This window comes from Bombina bombina, chromosome 3 (assembly GCF_027579735.1).
Source record: "Bombina bombina isolate aBomBom1 chromosome 3, aBomBom1.pri, whole genome shotgun sequence".
Taxonomy (NCBI): Eukaryota; Metazoa; Chordata; class Amphibia; order Anura; family Bombinatoridae; genus Bombina; species Bombina bombina.
The window spans coordinates 864852054-864879505 of NC_069501.1; the positions used below are offsets into that span (position 1 = coordinate 864852054).

The 27452-nt window shown below is 40.5% G+C and overlaps 1 protein-coding gene across 1 annotated transcript in view; it reads left to right on the plus strand.

Annotated features, from left to right (window-relative positions):
- ABCC4 (ATP binding cassette subfamily C member 4) overlaps positions 1–27452 on the plus strand; it is a 994138-nt gene that overhangs the window by 874885 nt on the left and 91801 nt on the right. Inside the window, exons 27-28 of the mRNA XM_053707839.1 lie at positions 6037–6126; positions 15810–15982. Coding sequence (XP_053563814.1) covers positions 6037–6126; positions 15810–15982 — 263 coding nt within the window. The remainder of the gene's footprint in view (positions 1–6036; positions 6127–15809; positions 15983–27452) is intronic.

A 27452-nucleotide genomic window follows, 5' to 3' on the forward strand; every position in this document is an offset into this window, starting at 1 on the left:
TTTATCAGCCAATCGGAATTAAGGTAGGAATATTCTAATTGGCTGATGGAATCAGCCAATCAGAATCAAGTTCAATCCGATTGGCTTATCCAATCAGCCAATCAGATTGAGCTCGCATTCTATTGGCTGTGAGGTGAAGACAAGGTAGGAAGATCTTCAGGGGCTTAGTGTTAGGTTTATTTAAGGGGGTTTGGGTTAGATTAGGGGTATGTGGGTGGTGGGTTGTAATGTTGGGGGGCTTGGGTATTGTATGTTTTTTTTTACAGGCAAAAGAGCTGAACTTCTTGGGGCATGCCCCGCAAAGGGCCCTGTTCAGGGCTGGTAAGGTAAAAGAGCTTTGAACTTTAGTAATTTAGAATAGGGTAGGGCATTTTTTTTATTTTGGGGGGCTTTATTTTATTAGGGGGCTTAGAGTAGGTGTAATTAGTTTAAAATTGTTGTAATAATTTTCTTATGTTTATAAATATTTTTTTATTTTTTGTAACTTAGTTCTTTTTTATTTTTTGTACTTGAGCTAGTTTATTTAATTGTATTTATTTGTAGGAATTGTATTTAATTAATTTATTGATAGTGTAGTGTTAGGTTAATTGTAGGTAATTGTAGGTAGTTTATTTAATTAATTTATTGATAGTGTAGTGTTAGGTTTAATTGTAACTTAGGTTAGGATTTATTTTACAGGTAATTTTGTAATTATTTTAACTATTTTAGCTATTAAATAGTTCTTAACTATTTAATAGCTATTGTACCTGGTTAAAATAAATACAAAGTTACCTGTAAAATAAATATTAATCCTAAAATAGCTATAATATAATTATAATTTATATTGTAGCTATATTAGGATTTATTTTACAGGTAAGCATTTAGCTTTAAATAGGAATAATTTATTTAATAAGAGTTAATTAATTTCGTTAGATTTAAATTATATTTAATTTAGGGGGGTGTTAGTGTTAGGGTTAGACTTAGCTTTAGGGGTTAATACATTTATTAGAATAGCGGTGAGCTGCAGTCGGCAGATTAGGGGTTAATGTTTGAAGTTAGGTGTCGGCGATGTTAGGGAGGGCAGATTAGGGGTTAATACTATTTATTATAGGGTTAGTGAGGCGGATTAGGGGTTAATAACTTTATAATAATAGCGGTGCGGTCCGCTCGGCAGATTAGGGGTTAATAAGTGTAGGCAGGTGGAGGCGACGTTGAGGGGGGCAGATTAGGGGTTAATAAATATAATATAGGGGTCAGCGGTGTTAGGGGCAGCAGATTAGGAGTACATAAGTATAACGTAGGTGGCGGCGCTTTGCGGTCGGCAGATTAGGGGTTAATTATTGTAGGTAGCTGGCTGCGACGTTGTGGGGGGCAGGTTAGGGGTTAATAAATATAATATAGGGGTCGGCGGTGTTAGGGGCAGCAGATTAGGGGTACATAAGTATAACGTAGGTGGCGGTCGGCAGATTAGGGGTTAAAAAAATGTAATCGAGTGGCGGCGATGTGGGGGGACCTCGGTTTAGGGGTACATAGGTAGTTTATGGGTGTTAGTGTACTTTAGAGTACAGTAGTTAAGAGCTTTATAAACCGGCGTTAGCCCAGAAAGCTCTTAACTACTGACTTTTTTCCTGCGGCTGGAGTTTTGTCGTTAGATTTCTAACGCTCACTTCAGCCACGACTCTAAATACCGGAGTTAGAAAAATCCCATTGAAAAGATAGGATACGCAATTTACATAGGGGGATCTGCGGTATGGAAAAGTTGCGGCTGAAAAGTGAGCGTTAGACCCTATTTTGAGTGACTCCAAATACCGGAGGTAGCCTAAAACCAGCGTTAGGAGCCTCTAACGCTGGTTTTCACGGCTAACGCCAAACTCCAAATCTAGGCCTATTTGTTTTAATATAAGCAAAGGATAATAATTAATGACAGTCATTTTGGATCAATAATAATGCTTAGAAGGATGTTGGAATTGCATTAGGATATTCCAAAAAGAAATACAATTTTAGCGGAAACCTGAAAGTCAACTGACTATAAGTTATATTGCTAAATGTTGGTCTGACAACAATCAAAAGGAATTTTATAGATGTGGAATGCATGCACACAGAGAGGGAAAAATATTAAGATAAATCAGGCAATGAAAACGTGTTTTTAGGATAAAACATGCAGTTAAAAAACTTTTCAATTTAATTATATAAAATGACGTTATTCTCTTGGTATCCTTTGTTGAAGAGCATACTTCGGTAGGCTGGTGAGCAGTCATGTGTCTTAAACACTTTATGGCAGCAGTGCTTGCAACAATGTTGGTGACAGTATTATACATTGTTGCAGATATTTCATATTGTGGTCAAGACACATGCACACCCCTATCTTAATCAAGAAAGTTTACTTTTGACCTTCATGTGCCTTTTAATGATGTAGTAAGCCATACAACATTGGTATATTTATTTCATATAATTGTACTATATTAATATATACAGGTTAAAATAGTATCAGCCTTTTTTCTGTAAATCAGAAATGTTACATCTATATTCTGTTAAAGTTCAGATTACCCTATGTAAAAACGATTAACTATCCTCATGTGTATTTATATTATGCTTTGTGTATTGTACAGTAATCACAAATGGTTTTTTAGTCAGTAATTCATTAGGTTTTTACCACTATTACGTTTGTCTATCATGATTATCATCCATATAAGGTTGACCCAGCAAGATTGTGCAAACAGCAGGTAATGATAATGTTGATGACATTTTAAGGATAATAATGTAGGGCCCCGCTGGAATATTTCATTTTATTTAGGGTCCTAGACATTTCTAGTGATAGCCCTGCCAAGAGTGAACACATCAGAGCCATATATTTGCAGACACCTATCAGTAGTTAGTTCCCAGGAATGCATTGCTGCTCCTGAGCCACCTAGGTATTATTTTCAGTTAAGGATACCAAGAGAATGAAGATTATTTGATTATAGAAGTAAACAGGAAGGTTGTTTAACCCCTTAATGACCACAATGTACCCTGTATGTTACTGGTCGTTAAGGTTTTTTTCAGGACATAATAGCACAAGTCTAGCAAGAACACGCTATTAATGCCCTCCCTCCAGAAGGCTTTGTGGAATAGAGCAGTTGCAATGCTGGTGGCAAGACCGCGCTATAAAACAATCAAGTCCCAAAAAAGGCCAGCGACAAACAGGGTACGTCGCTGGTCCTTAAGGGGTTAAAATGGTATGCTCTATCTGAATGATGAAAGATTGGATTGTATGTCATTTTTAGCAGAAGTACACAGAAATTGGAATTTGACTGCCTGAAACATGGCTAAGTAGCACATGCCAGGGAAGGCATGTTGTGGTTGCAAACTACCTGCAGATTCTGCAGAATTAAAGTGTCTATGGTTCCTTTAGAGTGCTTCTTAATTATGGGAAAGCCTCATGTGTGAGATTTCTGGTTCCTAGCATGCCGGGCATTTCATCCTGTGCATATAAGCTTCTTTTCACAGTACACAAGGCCTCAGCAATGAACCCATGACAATTTATCCACGCGGTAGTCAGACAGTAACTTGGAATTTGTTGACTGAGCCATTCTTCTTAAGGTTTCCTTGACCAATTAAGACCTCACAGAAGCCAGAAATTATATGCAATTTAACAGTCCAGCCAATCCTGTTTTAGTCTTGTTAGCCTGAGATAGGTGTTCCAAGTCAACCTTGAATTAAATCAAGTATTTAGATTTGGGTGTGTTGGTTGATAATCTTCCACAATCTCTGCATCTATCAATCCCTGAAGTAGGACCCTCTGATGAAGTATTCAAGGGGATATAGGTCTTCATTGAGGGCTAACTTGTTAAATTTGTCTGAGTTCATTAGTCATTCACGTTAGTTCCCTCTTACCCACTTACCCTATCATTCCATCTCCTGATTAGCCTCTCTCACACTAACTCTCCTGAATTAAATTTGTATAGCTTTAAAAGTGTGTTTTGATAGCTATTTTTATATCTCAGTGAAACAGTCTCATTTGTTTGCTAAAACATGAACTAAGCTTAGTGTGTCTTGCAAAAGAAGGACATCTTTCCTGAAAGAGGGGGGGGGGCTGTCATATATGATTATCTTTTTGTACAAGAACACAGGCACATGCTTGCTCAGTGTTTGTGATGATACGTGTAGTATGTTAGAACAGGTGATGGATAAGTTCTGGTACCTACTACCTAGTATCCGCTATTGTAGGACCACTCAGCCTCACACCAAACCTTGGATTCACACAGATCTAACTTATAGGAATCCAGTTATGCTCATTGAACTGAGGGTCACTACTGCAGGGTACAGAGTGAATTTGGAGCTGTCACGCAACCAGTATATAAGATAGATAGATATCAACAGATAAATAAGATAGAAATGTATCTACTGATAAATATGAAGAATATTCCACAAGATAGCAAGTGTATTTCAATTTGATAGAGGAGTCACATATACACAGAAGGTAGATAACATATATGGAAGTCAGACAGATTGAGTCATGCAAAATGCCATAGTGTAGCAAAGACAGAGAGAGTAATCCCCAAATGTAATTGAAGTGGTATGGTAGACTTGTAATGTTTGGGGATGAGTGAGTATGGAGGTAATGCAAGGTAGAAAGCAAAACCACAATGTGAATTAGTTGAAGCTGCTAACAAATCCTTGTCCAAAGTTGTTGATATAATTACTGTACATATATGCAACACTTGAGGTGATGGTAATAAACAGATACAGTTATATTGGGATATGCAGATAGTAGATGATATAGCAGGCTCAGGTATTAGTAAGCAAAACAGTCACTTAAGTTAATTCAAATTGAAACAGCAAGTGTTATTATGGTATGCAGAGTTCCGGACATAGAATGCAATGACTATAGCAGGCAGAGATATATTGCAGTATGGAGGTAGCAAACAGTCAATTAGTGTAACGGTATTTGGTTTACAAAAATGAGAGACTTAAAGATATCCTGAGAAGGTAGATAAGTTATACAGACCAATTTCAAGTTGTTATACTGGAAGGCAGAGTCAGCAGCACTGGTGAGACCGTTACCCTTTGGAGGAGAGACAGAGCGCGGTACACGCGCTGAGAAGACACTGAGATGCCGGGTGTGACGTCATACACACCCGGAGTAGCACAGCAGGAAAACTTGAAGCTGATCTTTTGGTTCCGGTATGGCTGCAGATAGCAGAAACAGGTAGACCGGCACAGAGCAGCTGAAGATGAAGGTTGTCAGCAGAGTTTCACAGGAGCGGGTAAGAAATCCCCTCAGACAGAGGAATGGGCTAGGTTTCTTTGAGCAGGAACTTACAGCAACTAATACAAATTACCAAGCAGGGAGCATAGAGAGGAGGGGCCTTAAATAGGGGAAGAGGAGTCAGAGTTAAAGGGACAGGCTAGTAATGATGAAATCCCTGACAGTGTTATCAGGCTGTTATTAGGTATTTTTTGTCTGATTCATGCAACTCTGTCTTGCTGCATGTGTAAATGACTGGTGTTATTTTTTACCTAAGTAGTCAGCTGCTCAGCACTTTGTGATCTAGCAGTAAAAGCAATTTGTTTTTTTGGGGTATAGCTGGTAAGCACAGCATACTTCTATATCCATATTATTCTTTGACTTTTCTAATGTTTATCCTGAGCATTCTTTTATACAGTGTTGTGAATATGTTTTTTCTAACCATAATGGAGTCATATTTCAAGGAAAGTGTTATATTATAAGGAATAATTAATTGTATCTTTTATTGTTTCATTAGCAATATTCAATCATAGGCTGCACATTTTAGAAAACATAACTACAGAAACAAATGCAATAGTATATACATTTAACACTATTTACATGCTATACAAAAATTTATGCTTTTCCTTTTACAAGGTGTTGCGTGGCAATGTAAACATATGGAACACGATTGCCATGACACTAGAAACATTTCAGAACCAAACAAAAAGCAATGCATTTTTTCTCTACAAAAGAGGTTATATTACTCTGTACTCTGATGTTTATAATTTGAAGCATTTCTTTATTTCATTTGCTTTTTTGTGATTGTGTTTTGTATTTTTTAATAACAGGAGCCTGTTTTATTTACTGGCACAATGAGGAAAAACCTTGATCCCTTTGACGAGCATACAGATGAGGAGCTATGGGATGTTTTAGAAGAGGTACTGATAAAGAAAAACTATCTTGCTCTCATTCATTTTGAAAAGAAAACACAACATTTCCCCACTTGACCTTTTTTATTATTACTTTGTTTACGTTCTTGCATATTTCTTTGCATACTGTGTGTTAATTCAGTGCATTTGTGCAAAAATCTGTAGCTTTGATAAAAAAGAATCTCTTTGCAACCAAGTGCCTCCAGAAAATGTGAAAGCATAAAAATGTAATACAATTGTGAAACATATGCCAGTTAAATTAATAAACACATAGGTCAAGTTAAACCTTTTTTTCAACCTTTTGAAATACTAGACGTAAATGTCATTTTAGCACTTTATACCTAGACGAGTGAAATGTAAAATTGACCCCACTAACTGCCACATATGACAAGCCAACATTTAGCTATTAAAGGTATCACCTGTATATATACAGGGAGTGCAGAATTATTAGGCAAGTTGTATTTTTGAGGATTAATTTTATTATTGAACAACAACCATGTTCTCAATGAACCCAAAAAACTCATTAATATCAAAGCTGAATAGTTTTGGAAGTAGTTTTTAGTTTGTTTTTAGTTATAGCTATTTTAGGGGGATATCTGTGTGTGCAGGTGACTATTACTGTGCATAATTATTAGGCAACTTAACAAAAAACAAATATATACCCATTTCAATTATTTATTTTTACCAGTGAAACCAATATAACATCTCAACATTCACAAATATACATTTCTGACATTCAAAAACAAAACAAAAACAAATCAGTGACCAATATAGCCACCTTTCTTTGCAAGGACACTCAAAAGCCTGCCATCCATGGATTCTGTCAGTGTTTTGATCTGTTCACCATCAACGTTGCGTGCAGCAGCAAGCACAGCCTCCCAGACACTGTTCAGAGAGGTGTACTGTTTTCCCTCCTTGTAAATCTCACATTTGATGATGGACCACAGGTTCTCAATGGGGTTCAGATCAGGTGAACAAGGAGGCCATGTCATTAGATTTTCTTCTTTTATACCCTTTCTTGCCAGCCACGCTGTGGAGTACTTGAACGCGTGTGATGGAGCATTGTCCTGCATGAAAATCATGTTTTTCTTGAAGGATGCAGACTTCTTCCTGTACCACTGCTTGAAGAAGGTGTCTTCCAGAAACTGGCAGTAGGACTGGGAGTTGAGCTTGACTCCATCCTCAACCCGAAAAGGCCCCACAAGCTCATCTTTGATGATACCAGCCCTAACCAGTACTCCACCTCCACCTTGCTGGCGTCTGAGTCGGACTGGAGCTCTCTGCCCTTTACCAATCCAGCCACGGGCCCATCCATCTCGCCCATCAAGACTCACTCTCATTTCATCAGTCCATAAAACCTTAGAAAAATCAGTCTTGAGATATTTCTTGGCCCAGTCTTGACGTTTCAGCTTGTGTGTCTTGACGTTTCAGCTTGTGTGTCTTGTTCAGTGGTGGTCGTCTTTCAGCCTTTCTTACCTTGGCCATGTCTCTGAGTATTGCACACCTTGTGCTTTTGAGCACTCCAGTGATGTTGCAGCTCTGAAATATGGCCAAACTGGTGGCAAGTGGCATCTTGGCAGCTGCACGCTTGACTTTTCTCAGTTCATGGGCAGTTATTTTGCGCCTTGGTTTTTCCACACGCTTCTTGCGACCCTGTTGACTATTTTGAATGAAACGCTTGATTGTTCGATGATCACGCTTCAGAAGCTTTGCAATTTTAAGAGTGCTGCATCCCTCTGCAAGATATCTCACTATTTTTGACTTTTCTGAGCCTGTCAAGTCCTTCTTTTGACCCATTTTGCCAAAGGAAAGGAAGTTGCCTAATAATTATGCACACCTGATATAGGGTGTTGATGTCATTAGACCACACCCCTTCTCATTACAGAGATGCACATCACCTAATATGCTTAATTGGTAGTAGGCTTTCGAGCCTATACAGCTTGGAGTAAGACAACATGCATAAAGAGGATGATGTGGTCAAAATACTATTTTGCCTAATTTGCCATTATTAAACTCAATGTGAAAAGATTTAGACCACCATGGTTTTGCCAGGCCCCCTCAAAATTAAAAAAAACCCACCAGATTTATTAAACTTGTGGATTGTAAGGATTTTTTTGGCAGCTGGACTAATGACCATGACCCCGATGGTAAATCAATTGGCAGACCTGCAAAAAATTGTATTTTTTATCCCACCCGTATTTTATAAACAAGTGGGCTGACCCTCTCTGTCCCAACGAAGGGCGATTTTTCTTCCATAGGAAACTATAGGGTTCACCACCTGCTCAAAACTATGCCCACATCACCAGTGAAGTTGGATCTCGGCAGTGTAGAGGGAATGTTTACTTAAAGCATGTTTACACAACATAGAATGTACGTTCACTAGAAGTAAAAATGGTTTGTTCCGATGTTAAACACTTGCACCGGGCATGAAGCAGTTAAATAACAAAATTACTTTAAATACATATATTATGGGTTTTTTCCCTGCTTTGTTTGCCATGTGCTGCTGGCAGCCATTTTACTTACCTCTTACTGAATCTAGTGCAGAGTGTCTGATGCTGCTCATTTCCTGCACGCCCTCTTATGGCCGGACTGGTGTACATCATCCGTGTGAGACAGGTTGCATTCTCAGTATTGTGATGTCATCACTTATTATTTAAAGAGCCTATGTTCAGTATGCTTTGCCCTTGCGTTGTCTCAGATCTGTTTGTGAGTTCCTGTGTTCCAGTACCTGTGTATTACCTAGCTGTCTGACGTCCCTCCTGGATACTAATCCCTGGCTTGTTCCTGACTCTGCTGTTCTCCTTGTTCCTGATTCCGTCTCGTCTGACTACTCGCTTTGGCTCCTGACTCGCCTGACTACCAGCTCTGGCTTAGACTCCTGGCTTGATGTTTGACTTGTGGACTTTTTATTATTTTTTGTCATTAATAAAGGTGTGATTATTTTTGCACTTCTCGTCTCAGTCTGATTCCTGGCACCCTGACATTACGCAAGGGCCATGAATCCTGATGGTGCTAATAATCCATCTTTACCTACCATAATTTCCAGGATGGATGAACAGGATCACTGCTTGGATCAATTTGCACTAGCCCTGCAAACCCTGCTGACTCACACTGCACATTTGGACCAGAGTGTCCCACAAGTTATGGCTGCTCCTGTTTCCGCTGCTTCACCTAGTCCTACCAGGAGCATGTCCGGTTCTGCACCTCTACCTCAGCGACATAGAGGCGATCCTATTCAGTGCAGAGGGTTTTTGAACCAGGTGGGCATTTACTTTTAGATGTTACCTCAGGCGTTTCCCTCTGACAGAGCTAAGGTGGGATTTCTTATCTCGTTACTCTCTGACACAGCTCTTGCCTGGGCTAATCCCTTGTGGGAGACTAATAAACCTGTGATTTCAAATTACCCTGAATTTGTGGCCTCCTTTCGAAGGGTATTTGATGTTCCGGCTCGCTCCTCCTCTACTTCTAAATAACTCATGTGCATTCAGCAAGGTACGAGATCTGTTGCTCAGTATACCATTGAGTTCTGTACGCTTGCCGCAGAGGTAGTTTGGAACAATGAAGCCGTTGTTGCCGCCTTCTTTCATCGGCTCTCTGATGCGTTTAAAGAAGAAGTTGCTGCCAGAGATTTACCAGCGGATCTCGAGGCATTGGTGTCTTTTTTAATTTTTCTAATTGACATAAGACTAAGTGAGAGGCCCTCTTTCAAGGAGGGCTTGCGGAAGCATCCTGTTACGTTGTCTCCTATGTGTTCATTCCCATCCATGCCTCCCTCTCCACCCATGCCTCCTGGTACAGAGTCACAAGGTACTGATGAGCCAATGCAGTTGGGATTCACGCATCTCTCTGCATCGGAGAGGGCCTTTAGGAGGAGGGAGGAGCTCTGTCTCTATTGTGGGTTACAGGGCCACCTTTTAAAGTCTTGTCCTACACGGCCGGGAAATGCCTGCACCTAAGGTCCTGTCGGTGGCAGACCTTGTGTGGTTTATCCTCATCTCCGGAACTGCTAAAGGAGAAACCTTTGGTTACGGTTGTCCTTTCCTGGGTGGACTCCTCCATAGTCACCCAGGCTCTTGTTGACTCCGGTGCTGCGGGCTATTTCATTGACAGTGCTTTTGTATCAAAGCACTCCATTCCTGTATTGCCTCGGTGCGTTCCGCTTGCTATTGAGGCCATTGATGACAGGCCCCTTCAGCCCGCACACGTTACTCACAAAACCGCTCCGTTATCCATGGCTGTTGGGGCTCTCCATTCTGAAACCCAGGTGATAAACGCTCCTCATTTTCTAGTTGTTCTGGATTATCCCTGGCTCCAAAAGCACAATCCCAGTCTTTACTGGCGCAGGTCCAAAATTTTGTCATGGTCCCCGCAATGTATCTCCACTTGTCTTTGGAAACCAGTCAAAGTCTTGTGCACTTCTTCGGTATCTCAATTGCCAGAGGAGTACCAAGAGTTCCTAGACGTTTTTGACAAGGTGTGTGCCATAGACCTGCAACCCGGAGCCATTCCTCCTCGGGGCCGGGTTTACCCTCTGTCTGTTGCGGAGAATTGTGCTATGGAGGAGTATGTTGCTGATGCTCTGTCGCAGGGGATTATCCGCAAATCCTGCTCTCCTGCAGGTACTGGCTTCATCTTCGTGAAGAAAAAGGGTGGCGAGTTAAGACCATGCATCGATTATAGGGGTCTTAATCGTCTTACCATTAAGAATGCTTACCTTATTCTGCTCATTATGGAACCCTTTGACTGCCTCAAGGGAGCTACGGTCTTTTCTAAACTTGATTTGAGAGGAGAATACAATCTCATTAGGATTAAGGAGGGCCATGAATGGAAAATAGCATTTAACACCAGGAGCGGGCATTATGAATATCTTGTAATGCCCTTTGTGCTATGTAATGCTCTAGCTGTTTTCCAGGAATTTATTAATGATGTCTTACGAGATATGTTGCAACAGTGTGTTGTGGTGTACTTAGATGATATCCTCATACACTCACCCACTCTTGAGGCTCATCATTCTGATGTTACACGGGTACTTCAGAGATTACGTGATATTGGCCTGTTTTGTAAACTCGAGAAATGTGAGTTCCATCAGACTCAAGTAACCTTCGTAGGTTATGTAATTGCCATTGCAGGGTTCTCCATGGATCCTGACAAATTGTCTGCAGTCCTGCAGTGGCCTCACCCAGTTGGTCTTCGCTCTATTCAATGTTTTTTGGGCTTTGCCAATTACTATAGGAAGTTTATTAAAAACTTTTCTTCCTTGGTCAAACCTATCACAGACATGACCCATAAGGAGAATGATCCACTCCATTGGTCACCTACTGCCAATAAGGCTTTTGAGAGTTTTAAGACTGCCTTTGTTGCCGCTCCAGTTCTGGCTCATCCTAACCATGTCCTGCTTTAATTCTTGAGGTTGATGCGTCTGAGACTGGAGTAGGTGCCCTCTTGTCTCAACGTCTAACGCCTGATGGTTCCTTGCATCCATGCGTTTTCTTCTCTAAGAAATTGTCTCCAGTGGATTATTATGAAATTGGCGACAGGGAATTACTGGCCATAAATTTGGCACTCAAGGAATGGAGGCACCTTCTCGAGGGTACTAGCATACCAGTGCTTATTCTTACTGACCACAAGAATTTGACTTATCTATCCAAAGCAAAACGTTTGTCACCCCGACAGGCCAGATGGGTACTATTTTTGTTTCTTATGTGGTCTCCTACCTGCCTGGTAGTAAGAATGTTAGGGCTGATGCCCTCTCTCGACAATTTTTGCCTCTGTCCAAGGAGGAGTCTATACATATTCCAGTTATACCTCCTGATCATATTTTGGCTACCATACGTACTAATTTGACTTCTCCCTTTGGGGAGGAGATCCTGGCTGCACAAACCAATGCACCACCTGAGAAACCTAGTGGTAAGTGCTTTGTTCCTGAGAATCATTGAACTAAACTATTGCATACTTACCACTATCCTAAAGCCGCAGGTCACCCGGGCAAGAACCAAATGAATTGGTCTGTCACTCGACTATTCTGGTGGCCAGGTCTTCGTTCTGATGTTGTTGCGTATGTTGCCTCCTGCTCAGTCTGTGCACAGAATAAGACTCCTCAACGTCTTTCTGTGGGTCTTCTTCAACCTATTGCTAATGGTGAGCGTCCTTGGACACATCTTTCCATTGACTTCATTGTCGAGCACCCTATTTCCAATGGCAATACTGTTATCCTAATGGTGGTTGACCATTTTTCTAAAATGTCACATTGCATTCCCTTGAAGAAGCTGCCTACCGCTCAGGAACTTGCTTCAATTTTTGCCCAGGAGGTCTTCCGTTTACATGGGTTACCCAAGGAGATAGTCTCGGAACGGGGTAGCCAGTTTGTAGCCAGATTTTGACTTTCCTTTTGTGCTCAAATGGGGATCCAGCTTTCATTCTCCTCGGCATATCACCCTCAATCCATTGGGGCTGTGGAGCGGTCTAATCAAGCTCTGGAACAGTTTCTCCGTTGCTATGTTTCAGATCACCACAATAATTGGTCTGAACTGTTACCTTGAGCAGAGTTCGCTCGTAATAGTGCTATTAATGCTTCCTCCCAGTTATCCCTGTCAATGGCAAATTATGGGTTCTAACCATCCTTATTGCCCGATTCATTCATGTCTCAGGGTATTCCGGCTTTGGAGGAGCATCTACAGCAACACCGTTCCACATGGGTGCAGATTTAGGATTGCCTTCATCGTTCTATGCAGCGCCAAAAGTTCCAGGCTGATCGTAGGCGTCTGCCCGCGCCTTCCTACCAGGTTGGTGAGAGGGTTTGGCTTTCCTCCCGCAACTTGAACCTTCGGGTGCCTTCCAATAAACTGGCTCCCCGTTATGTTGGTCCTTTTCGAATACTCCGACGGGTCAATCCTGTGGCCTATGCTCTTGACCTTCCTCATGCAATGCGCATCTCCAATGTTTTTCATGTCTCCCTCTTGAAACCATTGGTTTGTAATAGGTTTACCACTGTGTTGCCTCATCCTATGTCTGTTGCAACCATGAAGAATATGAGGTCAGCAGCATTATTGATTCCCATATGTCCAGGGGCCGCGTACAGTATTTGGTTCACTGGAGGGTCTATGGTTCGGAGGAGCGTTCATGGGTTCCCTCCTCCGATGTTCATGCTCCCGCCCTCCTCCGTGCCTTCCATGTCCGTTTCCCCAATAAGCTTTTGTCCTCCTGCTGGGGATGGATGTTAAGGGGAGGGTACTGTCAGGGTTTTTTTCCCTGCTTTGTTTGCCATGTGCTGCTGGCAGCCATTTTAATTACCTCTTACTGAATCTGGTGCAGAGTGTTTGATGCTGTTCATTTCCTGCACGCACTCTTATGGCCGGACTGGTGTACATCATCTGTGTGATACAGGTTACAGTCTCAGTATTGTGATGTCATCACTTATTATTTAAAGGGGCTCTGTTGCCCTTGCGTTGTCTCAGACCTGTTTGTGAGTTCCTGTGTTCCAGTTCCTGTGTATTACATGGCTAAAAACAAAAAATTACAACATTGTAAACTCAGCTATTCCTTAAGACAGGAACTTAAACGTCTTAAAATAAATTGATCCCAATATAAGGCTAGATTACAAGTGGCTGGCTAAATTTAGCGCAGGTCACGATAAGCAGTATCGGGACCGCACGGACTAGCAGGCACATTACAAGTTGAAAGTTGCGCTCAAGCTCAAACAAAATATGTGCTCAACGATTTAGGGCTAGATTACAATTGGATCGCTAATTTATTCCACGTTCGCAAACAAGCTAATTTGCCCGTTTGCGGGCAATCAATACATAATCAGCCATTACAAGTTGCTGCTTATTGCTACCGCGAGCTCGCAAAAATATATATTTAAAAATAAAAAGAACATTTTGTTTTATGTGAAGAACATTGGAATGTAAAATATGCATAACTTCCTTTAGGTTTAGTGCAGTTGGTGTAATGTGTGTCGAGTGATAAGTGTTCTTTTTGAACAGCGCACTCCATTGAAGTCTATGGGGAGAAGTTAAAGCTGCTCCATATCCAAAGTCCTGAAGTTAGTGCGCACCGGCCTCACTAAAAGTATACTACGAGCGCAGTTACTGCGCAAGTGAAAATGTCAAATTAGTACATTTTATATCTTGGGGGATATTATTCCTGTAAATTAAAATACAAACCAAATGTGTATACAATGTGATTAAGAAGATAAACAAAATGTGGTGTTTAATTTATACTTTTTAAGTTTATATACTGTAATTATAAACTTTTGAAATGTCTTTCAAATATAAAGCAGCAAGACAAACATTTCAAATAATGTGCATGAAAAAGGTTACAATCCAAATGTAATTTTACATAAAACTGAAACTCACCAACATATATTTCTTGACTTAATGCATCTACTTCTTGGTGGTTTTAAGGTTATGGCTGTGCAAATGTAGCGAAAAATTAAATAATAATAATATAGTAAATCTTTAATATCGTGGCATCGCAAATTTTAAATCAAAAATTCAAAGTTATGTACATTTTCAAATAAAAAAAACATCAGGTTCTAAATATATGTTGTTTTTTATTTTGGGATTATGTATATGTTATATGATTTCAAGTACATTTATTGATATTTGATTGAAGTTATATATCTTTTTGTTGCTTCTTTTTATTTAAAAACTATTTCCAAAGTTTATAATTACATTACATTCACTTAAAGTGAATGTACATTTTGATGAATCAGTGCCCGGTTTTTAATAATCCTATTAAAAACAGGGGCACTTTCATTCATCAAACTTTACATTTCACTGGTTTTGTTAAAATACTTACCTTTTCTTTGTGAAAGCCGCTCAAGCGTTTCCCCCGCCCGTCGCAAGCCTCTTCCTACGTCAGAAATGACGATCCCGGCCTTCCTCCAATCACGGCTTTGCTTTAGGGAAACAGTGATTGCAGGATGCCGGAATTGTTATTGCTGACATATGCAGAGGCTTGCAACGGGCTGGAGAAGCGCTGGAGCGGCTTTCAAGAAGAAAAGATATTTTAACAAAACCAGTGAAATGTAAAGATTGAAGAATGAAAGTGCCCCTGTTTTTAATAGGATTTTTAAAAACCAGGCACTCATTCCGCAAACTTTGCATTTACTTTAATAACAATATAGTATGTTCTGCATTTTTAGGTGAATATGTTAGTTCTAAAAATATGTATTTTATGGAATTTTAATAAAACTAAATACACCAAGATAATACATTTTTTATTTGATAATATATTTTCATTAGTTTGTTTTAAGATTTTTAATTGTAATAAAATAGTTTGCAATTTAATTGATGCGTTTCACAATTTTATAAACACATAATTATTATTTATTTTTCATTGCAATGCAATATCATATAAGTTTGGGTAATACATACACCTTCATAGTACAGAAAAACTCCCTGACTTTGTTATTAGCATTTACTGGATATGGTTAAATTAATCCCTTCAGAAAATATTACTCTCTAGTTAACTAATTAAAGCATTGACAATATTAGCGCTGCAGAATCTGTTGGCGCTCTACAAATAACCAATAACAATAATTACACATATTGTGGTTTATGTAGAGGGTTGTGGATGTTAAATAAGCAATCATGTTATTCTTGTTATTTTTCTCACTTTGGATCCCATAGGGCCTAAAAAAACATAGGTGACTATGGGCTTTTAAAATTCCTCACATTCTCTTATTACAGGTGCAACTCAAGGATGCGATTGATGAATTACCTGGTAAAATTGAGACGCAGTTGGCTGAATCTGGCTCCAATTTTAGTGTTGGTCAAAGGCAACTGGTGTGTCTTGCACGGGCAATTTTAAGGAGAAACCAAATATTAATTATTGATGAAGCAACAGCAAATGTAGATCCGAGGTACAAAAATCTGCCTATGCTAATTTTTCTTTCTTTTTTTATTATATTTTTTTAACATCAAACTTTTGTATTTCTTTTACATAAAATAGCATATTTAGGGGCAGATTACAAGTGCTGTGCTATTTAGCGCTTTCACTCTGCGTTGACACCACCAGAAGGAAAGATTTTGCTTGCGTATTACAAGTTGAAAGTAAAACTTTTGCGTGCAAGTGAAACCCAACTTGCACTTACTTTAGCAGGTTACCGCGATCCCACTAACTTGTTCTTCCCATAGACTTTAATGGAGATTGCAGGAAAAAAAAACTAATATTTCACAGTCCATGTACTTCACATACAGGAAAATGTTATTTCTTTCATGTAATTGGCAAGAGTCCATGAGCTAGTGACGTATGGGATATACAATCCTACCAGTAGGAGCAAAGTTTCCCAAACCTCAAAATGCCTATAAATACACCCCTCACCACACCCACAATTCAGTTTTACAAACTTTGCCTCCTATGGAGGTGGTGAAGTAAGTTTGTGCTTGATTTTTATGATTTCTTCTATGATAAGCGGTTCTTAGCATTCTGAAGCCCAAATCCTCTCAGAGTACAGTGTTTGTCAGAGGGATGTGAAGAGATTATCACCTGTTTGATTTTATGGTTTTACTTGCGGGAAATCTTTTCAAGGGTTCATCTCCTACCTCCCTTTTCAGATCGACAATATACTCTTATATACCATTACCTCTGCTGATAGCTTTCAGTACTGGTTTGGCTATCTGCTATATGTGTCTTTCGGTAAGTATGTATCATTATTTTAAGACACTCGCTATGGTTTGGCGCTTTATGTATTAATGTAAAGTTTTAAATATATGTATTTTACTTATATTTGCCATAAGTCAGGTCTATGTGTATTTCCCTTTGCAGTCCAGCAGTTTCATTATGGGAATTATGTTTAGAAAGTTTGTCTTACCTGGGGTATAGTCTTTTTTCAATTTGACTTGTTTTTTCTTGGAAAACTTGCAGGCAAATTAGGCTCGCGAGGGCGCAAAAGGCTGTTATTTATTGCGTCATTCTTGGCACGAGAATTTTTTGGGGGCGCAAATGTGCGTTGGTCATGACACAAGTTAGTCATTTCCTGCATCATGACGCAAGTTCGTCATTTCCTGCGTCTTAGTTGATGCTAGGTTGTTTGGCGCAAAATTGTGTTATGACGCGAGTTGCATCATTTCAAGATGTTTGTTGGTTCCAAAAAATTTCTCAGCTTCCTTTTGCGTTGTGTGTCATACTTGGTGCCAAAAAAATTAGTTTTATTTTACCTCACTACCTATATGCTCCTTGCCTTCTTTATGCTTAGAGGGCTATGCTATTTGCTTTTTTTGCCAAATTTAGCACTTGCATTTTTTCCCATTCCTGAAACTGCTATATGTGGAAATAAGATATTTCTGTTAAATGTTATTCTTCTTTTTTTACATTTTACAAGATGTCTCAATCTGATCCTGTCTCAGAAGCTGCTGTAGGAACCATGCTGCCTGAACACAATTTTACCAAAGCTAAGTGTATCTGTTGTAAGCTAGTGGAGATTATATCTCCAGCTGTAGTATGTAACAGTTGTCATTATAAGCTTTTAAATGCAGAGAAGGTTTCTATTAGTGCTAGTACAGTATCTGTTGTTCCTTCAACATCTAAAGTACATGATATCCCTGTTGATATGAAAAAATATATTGCTGATGTGATACAGAAGGCTATGGCTGCTATACCACCTTCAAATAAACGTAAAAGGTATTTTAAAACTTCTCATAATACTGATGAAATTTGTAATGACCGACAACATACTGATATAGAGGATCTCTAAGGTTCAGAGGATCCTACTTCAGACATTGACACTGATAAATCATCTTATCTTTTTAAGATTGAGTATTTTCATTCTTTGTTAAAAGAAGTGTTAATAGCTTTGAATATTGAGGAGTCTGGTCCTCTTGATAATAAATCCAGTAAACATTTAAATTCTGTCTATAAACCTCCTGTGACTACTCCTGAGATTTTTCCTATTCCTAATGCCATTTCTGATGTGATTGCTAAGGAATGATCTAAGCCTGGTACTTCTTTTGTTCCTTCTTCAAGGTTTAAAAAGTTGTATCCTTTGCCAGTGGCTAGATTAGAGTTTTGGGACAAAGTTCCTAAGGTTGATGGGGCTATTTCTACTGTTGCTAAGCATACTACTATTCCTATGGACGATAGTACCTCTTTTAAGGATCCTTTAGATAGGAAAATCTTATCTAAGGAAAGATCATTTGCATTCTGGCTATATGCTTAGACCTGCCATTTCTATGACTGATATTGCGGCTGCATCAACTTTTTGGTTGGATAGCTTAGCACAACAAGAAAAACACTGATTTGCATAGCATTGTTCGTTTGCTTCAACATGCTTATTATTTTATCTATGATGCTATTTTTGATATCATCAAGATAATTGTTAAATCTATGTCTTTAGTTATTTTAGCTAGAAGAGCTTTATAGCTCAAATCATGGAATGCTGACATGGTATCTTAATCTAGCTTACTATCTCTTTCATTCCAGGGTAATAATTTGTTTGGTTGCAAGTTGGATTCAATTATTTCCACTATTACTGGGGGGAAGGGAGTTTTTTGCCTCAAGATAAAAAGTCTAAAGGCAAATCTAGAGCTTCTAATCGTTTTCGTCCCTTTCGACAGAATAGAGAACAGAAAACCACTCCTTCCCCTAAGGACTCTGGCTCCAATTGGAAGCCTTCCTCGAGTTGAAATAAATCCAAGCCTTACAAGAAACCAAAGTAAGCCCCCAAGACTGCATGAAGGTGCTGCCCTCGATCCAGTTTTACTGGTGGGGGGCAGATTAAAATTATTTCAAGACGTTTGGGCAGGTTCCATTCAGAATCATTGGATTCAGAATATTGTCTCCCAGGATTATCGAATAGGTTTCAGAATAAGACCTCCTGTGAGAAGATTTTTTCTCTCTCACATTCCAACAAATCCTGTAAAAGCTCAGGCTTTTCTGAAATGTGTTTCAGATCTAGAGCTTTCAGGAGTGATTGTACCAGTTCCAATTCTGGAACAGGGTCTGTGTTTTGTTTTTTTCAAATCTATTCATTGTCCCGAAAAAGGAAAATTCTTTCAGACCAGTTCTGGATCTGAAGTTTTTGAATCATTTTGTAAGAGTCCCAACTTTAAAGATGGTGACTATAAGGACTATTCTGCCTTTTTGTTCAGCAAAGTCATTACATGTCCTCAGTAGATTTACTTGATGCGTATCTTCATATTCTGATTCATCAAACCACTATCGGTTTCTGAGATTTTCTTTTCTAAACAAGCATTACCAGTTTGTTGCTCTTCTATTTGGCCTAGCAACAGCTCCAATAATTTTTTTTAATGTTCTTGGTGCCCTTCTATCTGTAATCAGGGAGCTGGGTATTGCAGTGTTTCCTTATTTGGACGATATCTTGATACTGGCTCACTCTTTTCATTTAGCAGAATCTCACATGAATCAACTTGTGTTGTTTCTTCGAAGACATGGTTGGAGGATCAATTTACAAAAGAGTTCATTGATTCCTCAGACAAGGGTCACCTTTTTAGGTTTCCAGATAGATTCAGTGTCCATGACTTTGTCTTTAACAGACAAGAGACAAATGAAATTGGTTTCTGCCTGTTGAAACCTTCAGTCTCGATCATTTCCTTCTGTGGCTAAGTGCATGGAAGTTTTAGGTCTCATGACTACAGCATCGGACGTGATCCCCTTTGCTTGTTTTCATATGAGACCTCTGCAGCTTTGCATGCTGAATCAATAGTGCAGGGATTATACTCGGATATCACATTTGATCTACTTAAATCCCAACATTCAACTCTCTCTGTCCTGGTGGTTAGTCTATCATCGGATTATTCAAGAGGCCTTTTTTGTTTGTCCTGCCTGGACTGTGTTTCCAACAGATGCAAGTCTCACAGGTTGGGGAGCTGTCTGGGGGTCTCTGACAGCACAAGGAGTTTGGAATCCTCAAGAGGCGAGGTTACTTATCAATATTTTAGAACTCGTGCTATTTTCAGGGCTCTTCAGGCTTGGCCACTATTAAAGAGAGAATTATTCATTCGTTTTCAGACAGACAATATCACAACTGTGGCATATGTCAATCATCAAGGGGGGGGGCTCACAGTCCTTTAGCGATGAAAGAAGTATCTTGGATACTTTCTTGGGCGGAATCCAACTCCTGTCTAATTTCTGGGTTACATATTCCAGGTGTAGACAATTGGGAAGCGGATTATCTTAGTCAACAGTCTTTACATCCAGGAGAGTGGTCTCTCCATCCAGATGTATTTTGTCAGATTGTACAAATGTGGGGTCTCCCCAAAATAGATCTGATGGCTTCCCATCTAAACAAGAAGCTTTCCAGGTACCTTTCCAGGTCCAGGGATCCTCAGGCAGAGATGGTCGATGAGTTAGCAGTTCCTTGGTTTTACCAACCTGCTTACATTTTTCCGCCTCTAGTTCTCCTTCCAAGGGTGATCTCCAAGATCATATTGGAATAATTGCATGTGTTTCTGATAGCACCAATATGGCCTCACAGGTTTTGCTATGCGGACCTTGTCCGGATGTCCAGTTGCCAACCTTGGCCACTTCCTTTAAGGCCAGACCTTCTGTCTCAATGGCCTTTTTTCCATCAGGATCTCAAATCGCTAAATTTGAAGGTATGGAAATTGAACACTTAGTGCTTAGTCATAGAGGTTTCTCTGACTCAGTGATTAATACTATGCTACAGGCTCTATTATTGCTAATCGATTAAGAAATTCACTGCAGGAAATTATTCATTTGGATCAATCCAGTTTTATGTTTGGCAGATCGCTTACAAAGAATATACGCAGGACCTATATGATTCTTGAGCATTTTTGGAACAAGTTACATAGGGATAAAGTAGCACTTAAACAGGATTATGCTGAGAAGACTTTTGACTCTATAGTTTGGGAGCATCTATATAATGCCATGTTTAACTTTGGTTTTTGTGGAAATTTTATTAATTTTATTAAAGCTATATATAATTTCCCTATTTCTGCTATTTTGATTAACAATAGTCAAACATCTTTCTTTAAGTTAGAAAAAGGGACTTGTCAAGGGTGTCCTCTTTCCCCTCTTCTTTTTAGCATTGCTATAGAGCCCCTAACAATTTATCTTAGGCAAGATTTAGTGGGAATAAGTCTGGGGGCGCAAAAGTATGTTCTGTCACTTTACGCTGACGATTTGTCATTGTATTTTAAAAATACCAGAAAAAATATACCAATAGCCTTGCGGATATTGGAGCTCTTTGGCCTGATCTCTGGATATAACGTGAATACTGTAAAGTCAGAAATTCTTTGGATACATAAAAATAAAGATAGTTTCTCCAACATAGGTGTGTCCGGTCCACGGCGTCATCCTTACTTGTGGGATATTCTCTTCCCCAACAGGAAATGGCAAAGAGCCCAGCAAAGCTGGTCACATGATCCCTCCTAGGCTCCGCCTACCCCAGTCATTCTCTTTGCCGTTGTACAGGCAACATCTCCACGGAGATGGCTTAGAGTTTTTTAGTGTTTAACTGTAGTTTTTCATTATTCAATCAAGAGTTTGTTATTTTCAAATAGTGCTGGTACGTACTATTTACTCAGAAACAGAAAAGAGATGAAGAATTCTGTTTGTATGAGGAAAATGATTTTAGCAACCGTAACTAAAATCCATGGCTGTTCCACACAGGACTGTTGAGAGCATTAACTTCAGTTGGGGGAACAGTTTGCAGTCCTTTGCTGCTTGAGGTATGACACATTCTAACAAGACGATGTAATGCTGGAAGCTGTCATTTTCCCTATGGGATCCGGTAAGCCATGTTTATTACGATTGTAAATAAGGGCTTCACAAGGGCTTCTTTAGACTGTAGACATTTTTTGGGCTAAATCGATTGATATTAACACTTATTTAGCCTTGAGGAATCATTTATTCTGGGTATTTTGATATAATAATATCGGCAGGCACTGTTTTAGACACCTTATTCTTTAGGGGCTTTCCCAAAGCATAGGCAGAGTCTCATTTTCGCGCCGGTGTTGCGCACTTGTTTTTGAGAGGCATGGCATGCAGTCGCATGTGAGAGGAGCTCTGATACTTTTAAAAGACTTCTGAAGGCATCATTTGGTATCGTATTCCCCTTGGGTTTGGTTGGGTCTCAGCAAAGCAGATACCAGGGACTGTAAAGGGGTTAAAGCTTAAAACGGCTCCGGTTCCGTTATTTTAAGGGTTAAAGCTTCCAAAATTGGTGTGCAATATTTTCAAGGCTTTAAGACACTGTGGTGAAAGTTTGGTGAATTTTGAACAATTCCTTCATGTTTTTTCGCAATTGCAGTAATAAAGTGTGTTCAGTTTAAAATTTAAAGTGACAGTAACGGTTTTATTTCAAAACGTTTTTTGTACTTTCTTATCAAGTTTATGCCTGTTTAACATGTCTGAACTACCAGATAGACTGTGTTCTGAATGTGGGGAAGCCAGAATTCCTATTCATTTAAATAAATGTGATTTATGTGATAATGACAATGATGCCCAAGATGATTCCTCAAGTGAGGGGAGTAAGCATGGTACTGCATCATTCCCTCCTTCGTCTACACGAGTCTTGCCCACTCAGGAGGCCCCTAGTACATCTAGCGCGCCAATACTCCTTACTATGCAACAATTAACGGCTGTAATGGATAATTCTGTCAAAAACATTTTAGCCAAAATGAACCCTTGTCAGCGTAAGCGTGGATGCTCTGTTTTAGTTACTGAAGAGCATGACGACGCTGATATTAATATCTCTGAAGGGCCCCTAACCCAATCTGAGGGAGCCAGGGAGGTTTTGTCTGAGGGAGAAATTACTGATTTAGGGAACATTTCTCAGCAGGCTGAATCTGATGTGATTACTTTTAAATTTAAATTGGAACATCTCCGCATTTTGCTTAAGGAGGTATTATCCACTCTGGATGATTGTGAAAATTTGGTCATCCCAGAGAAACTATGTAAAATGGACAAGTTCCTAGAGGTGCCGGGGCTCCCAGAAGCTTTTCCTATACCCAAGCGGGTGGCGGACATTGTTAATAAAGAATGGGAAAGGCCCGGTATTCCTTTCGTCCCTCCCCCCATATTTAAAAAATTGTTTCCTATGGTCGACCCCAGAAAGGACTTATGGCAGTCAGTCCCCAAGGTCGAGGGAGCGGTTTCTACTTTAAACAAACGCACCACTATTCCCATAGAGGATAGTTGTGCTTTCAAAGATCCTATGGATAAAAAATTAGAAGGTTTGCTTAAAAAGATGTTTGTTCAGCAGGGTTACCTTCTACAACCCATTTCATGCATTGTCCCTGTCACTACAGCCGCATATTTCTGGTTTGATGAACTGATTAAGGTGCTCGATAGTGACTCTCCTCCTTATGAGGAGATTATGGACAGAGTCAATGCTCTCAAATTGGCTAATTCTTTCACTCTAGACGCCTCTTTGCAATTGGCTAAGTTAGCGGCTAAGAATTCTGGGTTTGCTATTGTGGCGCGCAGAGCGCTTTGGTTAAAATCTTGGTCGGCTGATGCGTCTTCCAAGAACAAGCTACTAAACATTCCTTTCAAGGGGAAAACGCTGTTTGGTCCTGACTTGAAAGAGATTATCTCTGATATCACTGGGGGTAAGGGTCATGCCCTTCCTCAGGATCGGCCTTTCAAGGCAAAAAATAGACCTAATTTTCGTCCCTTTCGTAAAAACGGACCAGCCCAAGGTGCTACGTCCTCTAAGCAAGAGGGTAATACTTCTCAGGCCAAGCCAGCTTGGAGACCAATGCAAGGCTGGAACAAGGGAAAGCAGGCAAAGAAACCTGCCACTGCTACCAAGACAGCATGAAATATCGGCCCCCGATCCGGGACCGGATCTGGTGGGGGGCAGACTCTCTCTCTTCGCTCAGGCTTGGGCAAGAGATGTTCTGGATCCTTGGGCGCTAGAAATAGTCTCCCAGGGTTATCTTCTGGAATTCAAGGGACTTCCCCCAAGGGGAAGGTTCCACAGGTCTCAGTTGTCTTCAGACCACATAAAAAGACAGGCGTTCTTACATTGTGTAGAAGACCTGTTAAAAATGGGAGTGATTCATCCTGTTCCATTGAGAGAACAAGGGATGGGGTTCTACTCCAATCTGTTCATAGTTCCCAAAAAAGAGGGAACATTCAGACCAATCCTAGATCTCAAGATCTTAAACAAATTTCTCAAGGTCCCATCTTTCAAGATGGAAACCATTCGAACTATCCTTCCTTCCATCCAGGAAGGTCAATTCATGACCACGGTGGATTTAAAGGATGCGTATCTACATATTCCTATCCACAAGGAACATCATCGGTTCCTAAGGTTTGCATTCCTGGACAAACATTACCAGTTCGTGGCGCTTCCTTTCGGATTAGCCACTGCTCCAAGGATTTTCACAAAGGTACTAGGGTCCCTTCTAGCTGTGCTAAGACCAAGGGGCATTGCAGTAGTACCTTACCTGGACGACATTCTGATTCAAGCGTCGTCCCTCCCTCGAGCAAAGGCTCACACGGACATCGTCCTGGCCTTTCTCAGATCGCACGGCTGGAAAGTGAACGTGGAAAAGAGTTCTCTATCCCCGTCAACAAGGGTTCCCTTCTTGGGAACAATTATAGACTCCTCAGAAATGAGGATTTTTCTAACAGAGGCCAGAAAGACAAAGCTTCTGGACTCTTGTCGAATACTTCATTCCGTTCCTCTTCCTTCCGTAGCTCAGTGCATGGAAGTGATCGGGTTGATGGTAGCGGCAATGGACATAGTTCCTTTTGCGCGCATTCATCTAAGACCATTACAACTGTGCATGCTCAGTCAGTGGAATGGGGACTATACAGACTTGTCTCCAAAGATACAAGTAAATCAGAGGACCAGAGACTCACTCCGTTGGTGGCTGTCCCTGGACAACCTGTCACGAGGGATGACATTCCACAGACCAGAGTGGGTCATTGTCACGACCGACGCCAGTCTGATGGGCTGGGGCGCGGTCTGGGGATCCCTGAAAGCTCAGGGTCTTTGGTCTCGGGAAGAATCTCTTCTACCGATAAATATTCTGGAACTGAGAGCGATATTCAATGCTCTCAAGGCTTGGCCTCAGCTAGCGAGGACCAAGTTCATACGGTTTCAATCAGACAACATGACGACTGTTGCGTACATCAACCATCAGGGGGGAACAAGGAGTTCCCTAGCGATGGAAGAAGTGACCAAGATTATTCTATGGGCGGAGTCTCACTCCTGCCACCTGTCTGCTATCCACATCCCGGGAGTGGAAAATTGGGAAGCGGATTTTCTGAGTCGTCAGACATTGCATCCGGGGGAGTGGGAACTCCATCCGGAAATCTTTGCCCAAGTCACGCAACTTTGGGGCATTCCAGACATGGATCTGATGGCCTCTCGTCAGAACTTCAAAGTTCCTTGCTACGGGTCCAGATCCAGGGATCCCAAGGCGGCTCTAGTGGATGCACTAGTAGCACCTTGGACCTTCAAACTAGCTTATGTGTTCCCGCCGTTTCCTCTCATCCCCAGGCTGGTAGCCAGGATCAATCAGGAGAGGGCGTCGGTGATCTTGATAGCTCCTGCGTGGCCACGCAGGACTTGGTATGCAGATCTGGTGAATATGTCATCGGCTCCACCTTGGAAGCTACCTTTGAGACGAGACCTTCTTGTTCAGGGTCCGTTCGAACATCCGAATCTGGTTTCACTCCAGCTGACTGCTTGGAGATTGAACGCTTGATTTTATCGAAGCGAGGTTTCTCAGATTCTGTTATCGATACTCTTGTTCAGGCCAGAAAGCCTGTAACTAGAAAGATTTACCACAAAATTTGGAAAAAATATATCTGTTGGTGTGAATCTAAAGGATTCCCTTGGGACAAGGTTAAGATTCCTAGGATTCTATCCTTCCTTCAAGAAGGATTGGAAAAAGGATTATCGGCAAGTTCCCTGAAGGGACAGATTTCTGCCTTGTCGGTGTTACTTCACAAAAAACTGGCAGCTGTGCCAGATGTTCAAGCCTTTGTTCAGGCTCTGGTTAGAATCAAGCCTGTTTACAAACCTTTGACTCCTCCTTGGAGTCTCAATTTAGTTCTTTCAGTTCTTCAGGGGGTTCCGTTTGAACCCTTACATTCCGTTGATATTAAGTTATTATCTTGGAAAGTTTTGTTTTTAGTTGCAATTTCTTCTGCTAGAAGAGTTTCAGAATTATCTGCTCTGCAGTGTTCTCCTCCTTATCTGGTGTTCCATGCAGATAAGGTGGTTTTACGTACTAAACCTGGTTTTCTTCCAAAAGTTGTTTCTAACAAAAACATTAACCAGGAGATTATCGTACCTTCTCTGTGTCCGAAACCAGTTTCAAAGAAGGAACGCTTGTTGCACAATTTGGATGTTGTTCGCGCTCTAAAATTCTATTTAGATGCTACAAAGGATTTTAGACAAACATCTTCCCTGTTTGTTGTTTATTCAGGTAAAAGGAGAGGTCAAAAAGCAACTTCTACCTCTCTCTCTTTTTGGATTAAAAGCATCATCAGATTGGCTTACGAGACTGCCGGACGGCAGCCTCCCGAAAGAATCACGGCTCATTCCACTAGGGCTGTGGCTTCCACATGGGCCTTCAAGAACGAGGCTTCTGTTGATCAGATATGTAGGGCAGCGACTTGGTCTTCACTGCACACTTTTACCAAATTTTACAAGTTTGATACTTTTGCTTCTTCTGAGGCTATTTTTGGGAGAAAGGTTTTGCAAGCCGTGGTGCCTTCCATTTAGGTGACCTGATTTGCTCCCTCCCTTCATCCGTGTCCTAAAGCTTTGGTATTGGTTCCCACAAGTAAGGATGACGCCGTGGACCGGACACACCTATGTTGGAGAAAACAGAATTTATGTTTACCTGATAAATTTCTTTCTCCAACGGTGTGTCCGGTCCACGGCCCGCCCTGGTTTTTTAATCAGGTCTGATAATTTATTTTCTTTAACTACAGTCACCACGGTACCATATGGTTTCTCCTATGCTATTATTCCTCCTTAACGTCGGTCGAATGACTGGGGTAGGCGGAGCCTAGGAGGGATCATGTGACCAGCTTTGCTGGGCTCTTTGCCATTTCCTGTTGGGGAAGAGAATATCCCACAAGTAAGGATGACGCCGTGGACCGGACACACCGTTGGAGAAAGAAATTTATCAGGTAAACATAAATTCTGTTTTTAGACAACATAGTTTTAGAGAAGATGATAGCTTTAGATATCTTGGAATTAATCTACACAAGAATCCTAGTGCATGGTACAAACTTAACTATACACCTTTTTTTCACAAACAATATCCAAATTACATTGGTGGAGCCTTTTTCCTATCCCATTGTCTGCTAAGGTGATGCTGATTAAGTCTGTTCTTCTCCCCCAATTACTATACATTATGAATGATTTACCACTGTTC